At 69.1% G+C, this 11,120-nt stretch overlaps 2 protein-coding genes across 2 annotated transcripts; both read left to right on the top strand.

The window, feature by feature from the left end:
* Positions 1 to 616: 616 nt before the first annotated feature.
* Positions 617 to 8,061, top strand: TH (tyrosine hydroxylase). Its single transcript, XM_043923566.1, has 13 exons — positions 617 to 1,577; positions 2,813 to 3,016; positions 3,783 to 3,957; positions 4,072 to 4,160; positions 4,347 to 4,414; positions 4,692 to 4,742; positions 5,035 to 5,180; positions 5,290 to 5,425; positions 5,550 to 5,619; positions 6,030 to 6,086; positions 6,288 to 6,383; positions 6,632 to 6,765; positions 7,656 to 8,061. The coding sequence occupies exons 1-13, from the start codon at positions 1,488 to 1,490 to the stop codon at positions 7,813 to 7,815; spliced, it is 1,476 nt and encodes a 491-aa protein (XP_043779501.1). The 5' UTR covers positions 617 to 1,487; the 3' UTR covers positions 7,816 to 8,061.
* Positions 8,062 to 10,297: 2,236 nt separating this feature from the next.
* Positions 10,298 to 11,118, top strand: INS (insulin). The gene is given in 3 exon segments (XM_043923632.1): positions 10,298 to 10,351; positions 10,353 to 10,485; positions 10,937 to 11,118. Coding segments are annotated over 3 exon segments (318 nt in total). The 3' UTR covers positions 11,068 to 11,118.
* Positions 11,119 to 11,120: the final 2 nt, after the last annotated feature.

Raw genomic sequence — 11,120 nt, 5'->3', positions numbered from 1 at the left:
ACCCCTCTGGGGAAGCGCCAGGAGGCGAGGCGTGTGGCGGCCACCGTGATGAAGAACGGGTGCTGCCTTGGGGCCGATGGGTGCTGAGGAGGTGGACAGAGACCGCTCAGTGACCAGCCAGGGATGGACCTCTGGGAGCGGAGAAAGGGGATCCAGGGCAGCCGGCTCCTCTGTGTCCAGTACGTGGCCCTGGGCGGCCAGACATGAGGAAGTCTGCCTCAGGAGGCGGCCCCAGCAGGCACGCCGCGCCCCCCCAGGTGGCCCTCCCTCACTCCCCACTGCCACTTCCTGGAGGCCCCGGCACAGGCCAGCCCTGCGGAACCCACAGGGCCCAGGGCCACGCGGAGACGCCCCCTCCAAGAGATCCCTTCTCAGAGAGGAGAGGCCTTCCCGAGGGGCCCCGGAGCCGCCCGTGGTTGGGGAGTGCTCACAGTCAGGAGGCCCCCACACCCGCCCGAAGCTGCGTATGAATGAATGTGCGTGGGGAAGGGCCGGGCTGCCGTGCAGACACCGCAGACTCACGCTGCCTGGCACTGAGGTGCGTCCCCGCTGGTCGCCCAGCCTCTGGGGCGGGGGGTGGGGTGGTCCCACCAGAGGGGCCTCGTGCCTGGAGCTCAGGAGACACTGGACGGGAGCTGTCCTAGGAGCCCCATGGTGCAGGGACCCCCCGAGAAGGGCCACAGGGGCCCGAGCACGGTGCTCGGGGCTGGGGTGTCCTCGAGGTGGGGACCCCCCTGGGGGAAGTGGTCAGAGGGCCTTAGGGGGACACTGGGGGGCCAAAGGTGGGCTGGGGGAGCCAGGAGATGGCCGTGTAGGAGCAAGTGAGACAATTATTAGAGACCGCATGGCCCTGCCTCCCTCACCCTCCTCCACACTGGAGTTCAGGCCCTGCTGGAACATTCTGGGCCCTGCTGGGTGTCCCTGGGGGCCGGGCACAGGGGGTGGTGGGGGGCAAATAATGCTCCTGCTGAGGGCGTGGAGCAGAAACAGACCTCCGGACCCTGCTGGGAAGCGGGGTGGGGTGAAGGATCTTCTGGAAAGGCAAGCTGCCTTCAGACAGCTGGGGTCAGAGCCTGCGTGCCTGGACCAATGGCCACCAAAGATCAGAGTTTTGTGTACCGGACACCCTGGGGTGTCCGGAACACCCCCTCCCCGCGAAGCCGCCCATCACACTTGTGCTGGGCTGAGGGGTGGCTGCACCCCGCCCTGCAGAACACGCCTGCCAGAGTCCAGATGATTCAGAGGCGGGCCGGCCACCCGCCCGGGGGCCTGCGACAGTGGATGCAATTAGATTTAATGGGACAGAGCCCTTTCTCAGCGGCTCAGAGCTCCGCTCCCACTCCGCCTCCCTCCGGCAGCAGAGGGAGGGAGCTGTGAAGGAGGTGGAGGTGGGAGGTGGGGGACCCGGGGGGCTCTGACGTCAGCCCAGCCTATAAAGGCCGCTGGGCAGAGGGCTGTGGAGACGGAGCCCGGACCTCGCCAGCACCATGCCCACCCCCAACGCTGCCTCGCCGCAGGCCAAGGGCTTCCGCCGGGCCGTCTCCGAGCTGGACGCCAAGCAGGCCGAGGCCATCATGGTAAGAGCGCAGGTGCCCACGGGCCGGAACGAACCCGAAGCCCAGGGGTGGCCCCCAAAGTCTGGCGGGTGGCCCCAGGCTCAGGGTCCACACGGCCACCCGGGGCCAAGGCCCGGCATCCAGTCCTGGCCACGAGTGCGTCCGTGCTGGCCCAGGGAGCGAACCCTGAGTCCCGGGGTTTGAATCTCTGCGGGGGGTCCTGCTGGACCCAGAGTGTGCGGCAGGGTCCTAGGCCCTGCAGAAGCGCATGGTGGGGGGGTGGAGCAAAAACGGTTCCGGCTGTTCTGCTGAGCTGAAGGCAGTCTGCCCTCAGGGGCCATTCCCACCCATCACCTGCCTCTCCGCCTGCCCATCCTCCATCCACCTGTCCGTCCACCATTCACTTGCACACCTGCCACACGCTCTGTCCCACGAGGAATCTCCAGTCTTGAAACCCCCCTCCTGTCTCCAGAAAACCTGAGCCTCCGTGACCGCCAGGAATGGTCCCCAAAGCACGGCCCACCCCATGGGGGCTCCGAATTCGAGAGAGCCTGTGCTGGGAAGACCCACTGGGCCAGCCCTCTCCCTGAGACTGAATGACTGGGGGCTTCTCGGGCTGGAGGAAGGGTCTCCAGTTCCCTCTCAGGGATGGGCTGGGATGATCAGCTCGTTTACAGAGCTTTAATGAAAATGTGGGTAGGGTTCTGGACATTTAATTTGCAGGCACTGTCTCAGGGGACCCGCTGTGGGGTAGAGGGTTGTTCCCCCTTCTTGGGGTCCCAGGGAGGTGCCCCCCGGCCCTGGAGGCCCCTGACTGTCCACACCCTGCCCGAGGTCAGGTGGAGGGAGGTCTCCCCCAGGCCTGGCCATGTTCTGAGACCCGAAGGCGCCAGAGTCTTCTTGGAAGTTCAGCTCCAGGTGGTGAGCCCAGAGGGGCTTCTGTGTTCAGGAGGGGTTGGGGGCAGACACACCAACTCCAGGGGCTCATGGTCTCAGGGACAGATGGTGGGTAATGTGCTGTCAGGCCAGACTAGAGGTGGGGACATGAGGAGGGGTCATCCCAGGCCGGACGCCGTGTCCTCTGGCCCCAAGGCAGCCCCAGACGGCTCCCGACCCACCGCCTCCCATCCCCTGACCCGGTCAGGTGGGCACAGAGGCCGCCCGCACCCCTGGCCCCAGGCGGGGCGATGCTGGAGCCAGGCCCAGAGCTGCAGGCAGGCCGAGGGCGGGGGCAGCTGGTGTGCCTGTCCCCACAGTCCCCGCGCTTCGTCGGGAGGCGGCAGAGCCTCATCCAGGATGCACGCAAGGAGCGAGAGAAGGCGGAGGCCGCGGCCTCATCCTCGGAACCCAGGGAGGCGGGCAGCCTGGCTGAGCAAGACGGGAAGGCGGTGCTGACCCTGCTGTTCGCCCTGCGGCCCACCAAGCCCCCCGCGCTGACCCGGGCTGTCAAGGTGTTCGAGGTGAGGGGCGCTGGGGGCCGTGGGGGCCTCGAGGGGAGGGGTCCCTCCCGCCCTGGAAGCTCCCTGAGCCCGGCCCCCCGCCCACCCCACGCCCACCGCCTCACTCCAGGGGAAGGCCTTGGCGCTGGTCCCCACGCCCACGGAGGGCCTGTCCCCGGCGGGGCGGGGCTGAAGGGCAGCCATTGGCGTGAGCTGCTCTGGTCACAGCAGGCCGGGCGGGGTCCGGGGACTGGCTCCCCCCACAGGCGCCAATGACAGGACTGCAGAGCCCGCTCAAGCTCCCGTGTGGCCCGAGGGCCTTGGAGACCAAGGCTCCCTGGTCACTGGGGCCGCGCGCCCGTAGGGAAGGAGACCCTTCCTACCATCCCTCCCCCCACCCTCCTCGGTGGGCACCAGGGACTCCGGACCAGGCTGCGGCGGGGTCAGCGCCCACCCTCGGCCACCGGGGTCTGCACGGGGCCTGGACGAGGCCACAGGGAGGGAAGTCAGGCCTCCTGGGGTGGCCGAGGGCACACAGAGGCCCCGTCCAGAACGCTGGGTCTGGGGGGCCCTGAGACAAGTGCGTTCGCCCAGGTTTCCCGCCGAGACTGCCCCGGGCAGCGCGTCTGGGACGTGGTGTGTGTGCTCCTGGCCACCGGGGTCCCGGGCGGGGCAGGGAGGGACCCGTGCCTGCTTCCCAGCCCCCCGCCCCCTCCCGTGTCTCCATCTGTCCATCCGTGTGTCTGTCCACCTCTCACCCCCTCCTTCTCCCTGCTCTCGCCCCAAGACATTCGAGGCCCACGTCCACCACCTGGAGACCCGGCCGGCCCGGCCGCCGCGGGCGGGGAGCCCGGCCATGGAGTGCTTCGTGCGCTGCGAGGTGCCCGGCCCCGCGGTGCCCGCCCTGCTGAGCGCCCTGCGCCGCGTGGCGGAAGACGTGCGTGCCGCCGGGGAGAGCAAGGGTGAGGCGGCCCTCGGCCCTGAGACGGGAGGCCGCGGGGACCGGGGCGTGGCCGGGGCCCCTCCCCGCGCGCCCAGCACTCACTCCTGTCCTCCCACCTCCCCCCTCCCCGAAGTCCTCTGGTTCCCAAGGAAAGTGTCCGAGCTGGACAAATGTCACCACCTGGTCACCAAGTTTGACCCTGACCTGGACTTGGATCACCCGGTGAGCTGGCCTCCCCAGGTGATGGGCGGTGGGCGTGGACCTGAGTGAGGAGGGTGAGTCTGTGGGCCACCCGGCGCCCTGAGGCCTGGCTGGAAGCAGCGCCCCGGCGCCTGCCGGGGTCACCAGCTGTGTCTGGGTGGCAGGGCGGCTGGACGGTCCCCAACGTCGCGCCCTCTCTGCCTCCAGGGCTTCTCCGACCAGGCGTACCGCCAGCGCAGGAAGCTGATTGCCGAGATCGCCTTCCAGTACAAGCAGTAAGGACCCTCCTCGGGGCTGCGTCCTCTGGGACCCAGACCCCCATCCTCGGGCCTCACACTAGACCCCCCACCCCGGGAAGGGGGCGGGATGTCCTTGTCACCAACGCCATTGCCTTCGCTGTGACCGTGGTCACAGCAGGGAAACCTCGGCCCAGAGAGGTTAAGCAAGGCGCCTCAGCCACACAGCCGGTGGGGCGCTCAGCCTGGGCCCCTCCCGTCCACTCCCCACACGTCCTCCCTGAGGGGGCCTGGACTGACTGCAGACCCTCCCCAGAGGTGACCCCATCCCCCACGTGGAGTACACGGCCGAGGAGATCGCCACCTGGTGAGAGTCCGTGGCAGAGGCGGGCCGGGCGGGCACAGGGGCCCGGGGAGGACCCGCAGAGACCCCGTGGCCTCCAGGAGGACAGACTAAGTCCGAGGGGAGGAGGGACTTCCTGGGGCCCCCCAAAAGTCCCCCAAAGCCGCGCCCAGTGGCCGGCTTCTTGGGCTGGTGAGAAGCCTGCAGTGCGAGGCTGCCGGGGCCTGCCGGGGGCAAAGCAGAGCCCATGGGGTGGGGGCGCTCTGGATGCAGGGAGGGTCTGGGGCAGGCGCCGGCCTGAGCCCCTGGCCCGCAGGAAGGAGGTCTACTCCACGCTGCGGGGCCTGTACCCCACCCACGCCTGCCGCGAGCACCTGGAGGCCTTCGAGCTGTTGGAGCGCTTCTGTGGGTACCGCGAGGACCGAATCCCGCAGCTGGAGGACGTCTCCCGCTTCCTGAAGGGTGCGGTGCCTGCGCAGGGTCCCCGGGTCCGCAGCCCGCGCCCCGCCACGCCCTCCGCCCCCGCCACCCTGCCCCTGACCGCCCCCCCCCCCCCGCCCCGCCCCAGCAGAGCGGACTGGCTTCCAGCTGCGGCCCGTGGCCGGCCTGCTGTCCGCGCGGGACTTCCTGGCCAGCCTGGCCTTCCGCGTGTTCCAGTGCACCCAGTACATCCGCCACGCCTCCTCGCCCATGCACTCCCCCGAGCCGTGAGTGACCAGCCCCTGCCCCCGGCCTGCGGGGGAGGGCGGGAGGGCGAGTCTGGGGTTGGGGGGGACAGGCTGCCTGCCCGGAGGGGCCCCCAGCCCCACCCACTCTCCGCCCCCAACACAGGGACTGTTGCCACGAGCTGCTGGGGCACGTGCCCATGCTCGCTGACCGGACCTTCGCCCAGTTCTCCCAGGTGGGTTCTGGGGGCCTTGGGAGCCCGGTCACCCAAGGGGCTGGCCACCAATGGCCTCCCCCCGCCACACCCCCGGGCTGCACAGTGCCCCCCTGGGCCGTGAGACTCCAGGGGGCGTGCGTGGTCCTGGAATGGAGGGCTGGGTGGCCGGGGCCGGGCATGCTCAGGCCCGCATGGGCAGACCACCTTAGCTCGTTGTCCGGGAAGAACCCTTCCCACGGTCCCAGGGTCCAGGCTAGGGCCGTGTCCCGGGCCTTGTGCTGCCACCTGCTGGCTCTCCCAGGAACGGCGGGGAGCGGTCCTGGGCCCCCAGCAGATCCAGGAGGCTCTCTGCAACCTAGCAGCATCCAGGAGACCCCGGGCGGGGGCCGCGGACACCCCCAGCACCCTCACTGCTCCCCCCTCCACAGGACATCGGGCTCGCATCCTTGGGGGTGTCGGACGAGGAAATTGAGAAGCTGTCCACGGTGGGTTGTGTCCCCTGCAGGGCCCTGGGCTCAGGCCGGGCCCTCTTGTGCAGGCTGAGGTCTCTGCTTCTCGTGCCGTGACCCCACCCGGCCCCGGAGCCGGCTCAGCTCTGCCCAGGGCTGGGGGTGCCGGGGCCTCGGTGAGCGGGACGGCTGTGCTGACCACAGCGTCTCCCGCCGACCCCGCCGCTGCCCCATCAGCTGTACTGGTTCACCGTGGAGTTCGGGCTGTGCAAGCAGAACGGGGAGGTGAAGGCCTACGGAGCGGGGCTGCTCTCCTCCTACGGGGAGCTCCTGGTGAGACCCCGCCCCCAGGGAGGGCCGGGGCCTGGGCCCAGCAGGCAGGACCCCCTTGGCCATCCTCCCAGACTCAGGCCGACCGGGAGGCTGAGCAGGGGGCTGCCCTACCGGGGGGCCCCTGCCGCCTCCCACGCGCACCATCCCCAGGCCTCGGGAGGACCCGCGAGGGGCGGGCGGGTGCCAGTCGGGCCCTGGGGCTCCAGCCACCTCGGGTGCTAAGAGCCCGGCCCCCCTCCTCCCGCCAGCACTCCCTTTCCGAGGAGCCCGAGATCCGGGCCTTCGACCCTGACGCGGCGGCCGTGCAGCCCTACCAGGACCAGACCTACCAGCCCGTCTACTTTGTGTCTGAGAGCTTCAGCGATGCCAAGGACAAGCTCAGGTGGGCTGAGGCTCCCGGGCAGAGAACCCCCCGCCCCCGCAACACTGCGCCTCCCAACTGGGCAAGCCGGTCAGCAGGCCGGGCCTGCGGACCCGTTTCACAGGGGAGAAAAGGGCGCATCTCAGTTACAGCGTCCCTCCCGCAGCGAGACCCCCTACAAGTCTGGGGAGGGGAGACCTGCAGGGTTGGTGGCCAGCTCAAGGCCAGACTTTTAGAAGGTGAAGTTTGACTCCGTAAGACAGATGTGTCTGACCTTGTAAGACGGGTCCTTCCTGGCCTCCTGCCCTCTGAGCACCTGGGGCTGTGGGTCGGGGGGACAGAGAGGGGAGGCCCTGCTGGGATGGCTGAGGGCCGGGGGGGAGCCTGGCGGGCAGGGAGTTTCCTGGGCTCCAGGCACGGTGGCCAGCATTCCCCAGGGGAGGGGGCAGAGCCCGACACACCCGACCCGGTCACTCTCGGGAGGGGCCTCTTTCCAGCCAGACTCCCGTTGTCAGGAGGGAAACTGAGGCCCAGGATCTACTGAGCCTGGAGTAAAGGGGTTGTGGATCTCATACGCGAGCTTATGGACAGGGACATAACGGACTCTCCAGAGCACACGTCTGGAGGCCTTCCTGGAGGAGGAGGCCTGGCTGCGCCTCCCTTGGGAAGGAGCAGGGTGGGATGGAGTGCCTGGTAGAGGTTTGCTTGGAAAAGGGCCTGTCCTCCCCGCCCTTTGCAGGAGGCCTTGGTCCCCAGACTTGTCTGGGTGGCTGGACAGAATGAGCTTTGAGGGCCTCGGGCTCAGAAAAGTCCTGGGGCTCTGAGCCCGCTGTGATGGGGGAGATGGGCCCCCGCACTCTGGCTCCTCCCCACTGGTGACTGAGGGTCCCTGCGGCTGCCCACCCCCCCAGGAGCTACGCCTCCCGCATCCAGCGCCCCTTCTCTGTGAAGTTTGACCCGTACACGCTGGCCATCGACGTGCTGGACAGTCCCCATGCCATCCGGCGCGCCCTGGATGGCATCCAGGATGAGATGCACGCCCTGGCCCACGCTCTGAACGCCATCAGCTAGACGCGGGGTGCCACCCACAGGCCCCCGTGGGCCGGCCTGGGGCTCCCGGCCTCCCCCCGCCCCCGCCTGCCCTGGCCACGCCCACATGAGGGGCTGGCTCACGGGGAACCCCAAGAGCCCACGGAGACCCCTCCTGCCAGAGGCACCTGCCCAGCGTTTGCCAGCTGAGTCGGCGTCTGTCCCGCGAGCTGCCCCCGTGCTGTGCCGCCCGCTTGCAACCTCAATAAAAGAGAGACTCACCCCTGAGTGCCCGCCTGGGGTCTTTGTCTATGCCACGGGCTCCGCGCACAGCCCCGGGCCCCCCACATGCTGCCCCAGCTCCGCTCAGAGGCTCCCCCGCTGCCCGCCTCCTCCAGGCAGCCTCGGGGTCATCCGCTCACCCAGAGGACCAGCCCGCCCTGAGCCACCAGCAGCCACAGAGCGCTGCGGGAGTCGGGCTGAGCTGTCCCGTCTCCGTGGGGTGATGGCCTGGTGCGGGGGGCTGGTCTGGGTTCCAGGGACAGGGCTCACAGCTGTGGTCTCCAGGGCAGAGCTGCAGGCTGAGCCCCCCGATCCTCGTACCCTGCCCGCCCAGAGCGGGACCTGGGGATGGCCCCCACATAGGACGTAGCAGCGGAGAGCTCTGCTGGGCTGGCTCTGGGGGACCTCCCCGGGCCTCAGTCACCCAGCAAGGTGGGCGAGTGCTGGATTCTGCGCTCTGTTTACTTGCCCAGTCCGGACACGGCCTCCAGCCAGAACCTCCAGCTTCCTCCAGGACTGGCCCTCGAACCAGCAGCCTGGGGCTGCCTGGGAAGGGTTTGGCTCCACTGCCAGGATCCTGGCTCGAAAAGCTCTGAGGATGTTAATCCCGGGAACTCCTGCACATTGGTTAAGACCTTGCAGGCAACGCCCTCCCCTCTCGTCCTCCCTGGGGGGTCTGTCCCTCCAGCCGCATCTCAAGCACCTGGTTTGTGACCAGCCCTTCTGTAGTCATGTCCCACAGTCACTCCTGGGGTGACGTGCCCCGCTGAGACCCTGGGGAAGGGCTGATGGCTGGCTCACCTCCCTCCTGCCCTGCTGGGCCCTGGGCTTTGCGTTCCCCCCGGGTCTGCCCGCATCCAGCCTCCTGCCTGGCACACCCCTCTCTAAGAGGCCACGGGATCTCGCCCGGCTGCAGGGGGGCCTCCAGACACTGTGATGTCCTGGGAAGACAGGCCCCAGCCCCTTCCTTGGAGTCGGGGAGCCGCCAGGGTCCAGGCCTCCCCTCAGGGGCACTGCAGGGGAGTAGCCCAAATAACAGCCAAGGGTTGCAAGGGGGTTGGGGGCTCATCAGACGGGCTCAGCCCTCCGGGGCTTCCCTGGTGGCTGAGTGGTGAAGGCTCTGCTTGCCAACACAGGAGACACAAGTTCGATCCCTGGTCTGGGAAGATCCTGTACTCGGAGCAGCTAAGCCCGGGCACCACAGCTACTGAGTCTGTGCCCTGGAGAGCAGCCCCCTCTCTCCAACTAGAGAAATGAAGGCCCAGCGCAGCCAAACATTACATAAATAAAATTACATATATGTAGAAGAAAGGAAGAGATGGGCAGGGGCTCCAGGAAGAGGGGAGGGGCCGGGAGGGCAGCGGGGTGGGTGGGTGGGGGCCCCTGCGGCCTCCACACTGAAGATGAGAATTGGGGCCAGCCTGAAGGGCCTCACGACTGTGGGTCCCTGGGTTCAACCCCTCAGCATCCCCTGAGAAGCTGGGGGTCTTGGCGGGCCACTGTGCTGGGGTTGGGAGGGGGACGGTGGCCAAGGAGACACAGGCCCGCTGCCCACCCCATGGCCTGGACCGTCACCGGGACCTCAGGGGCCGCCCAGGGACACAGCAGGGGTCCCCCTCTTGCCCCCCTGCCTGGACTAACATGGACAATGGGGACCAGGCTGGCCAGGCAGAGGACTTCGCTCCCAGCAGGGCAAGGGGACAGCTTGGCGTGGATCGGGCCCCTCATTAAGACTCTAATGACCCCACGGCCCCCAGAGGTGCTGACGACCAAGGAGAGGTTCCTGCAGACCCAGCAGTGGGGAAATGATCCAGAAACTGCAGCCTCAGCCCCCGGACCATCTGCCGCACTCTTGGAGGCCATGATGATGGGCCCGGCGGTGGGCTCAGGGGCTATAAAGCCAGCAGGGCACAGCAGCCCCACGCCCCAGGACTGGCTGCATTCGAGGCTGCCAGCAAGCAGGTCGGTCCGTGGGCTCCGCGTCCACCGGGGTCTGGGGCTGCCCCGCTGGGGCTCAGGGCGTCGGGGCCCAGGTCCGCTGAGCGGCAGGAGGACGTGCGCGCTCTCGGAGCACCCGGGGGGCCTGACCGAGGGTGCTGGGTTTGGGGGGACTGATTGAGGGTGCTGGGTGGGGGGCAGCCCTGACTGAGGTGCTGGGTGGGGAAGCGGCCCTGACTGAGGGTCCTGGGCCCCCCACCCCGGCCTCAGCCCCCGCTGTCCCCCAGGTCCTCGAAGCCCCGCCATGGCCCTGTGGACGCGCCTGCTGCCCCTGCTGGCCCTGCTGGCGCTCTGCGCCCCCCGCCCCGGCCGGCGCCTTCGTCAACCAGCACCTGTGCGGCTCCCACCTGGTGGAGGCTCTGTACCTCGTGTGCGGGGAGCGAGGCTTCTTCTACACGCCCAAGGCCCGCCGGGAGGTGGACGGCCCCCAGGGTGAGCCCCTGTGCCCCCGGCCCCTGCCCTGGCCTCCCGCGGGCGCCTGGCGGGAGATCAGGGGAGATTTTTAAGAAGGAAAATGATGCTCTCCTGGCCATATCCTCGACGTGACGGGCTCCCTGGGGGCTAAGCCAGGATGACCCCCAAGGGGCCCTTACCCCCTCCACCCTTCCTTCTCACCAGGGCCCCCTCCTCCCATGAGGGCAGCTCTGGGGGCATCTGACGACGCGAGGCCAATCCGGGGGCTGAGGGTTTTGGTGGGTGGCCCTTGGTGGCGACGGGGGCGGAGGGTGCCCATGGGAGATGCCCCGTGACCTGGAGAGGCGGCCCCGTCCAGGGTGGGCTGTCCGGGGCTGGCGGGTGGGGGGAAGGGCGGCTGGGCAGGGTCCCGCTCCAGGGCCGGGCAGGGCGGGCAGGGGTCTCCTGCTGGCTGACCGTCTCCCTGCAGTGGGGGCGCTGGAGCTGGTGGGCGGCCCCGGCGCGGGCGGCCTGGAGGGGCCCCCGCAGAAGCGCGGCATCGTGGAGCAGTGCTGCACCAGCATCTGCTCGCTCTACCAGCTGGAGAACTACTGCAACTAGTGTGCCCGGCGCCCCGGCCCCGACGCCAATAAACCGCTTGACAAGCCCTGCTG

Source organism: Cervus elaphus, chromosome 2, assembly GCF_910594005.1.
Source record: "Cervus elaphus chromosome 2, mCerEla1.1, whole genome shotgun sequence".
NCBI lineage: Eukaryota > Metazoa > Chordata > Mammalia > Artiodactyla > Cervidae > Cervus > Cervus elaphus.
The sequence above is the reverse complement of the archived record's forward strand: the minus strand, read 5'-3'. Positions and strand labels throughout refer to the sequence as shown.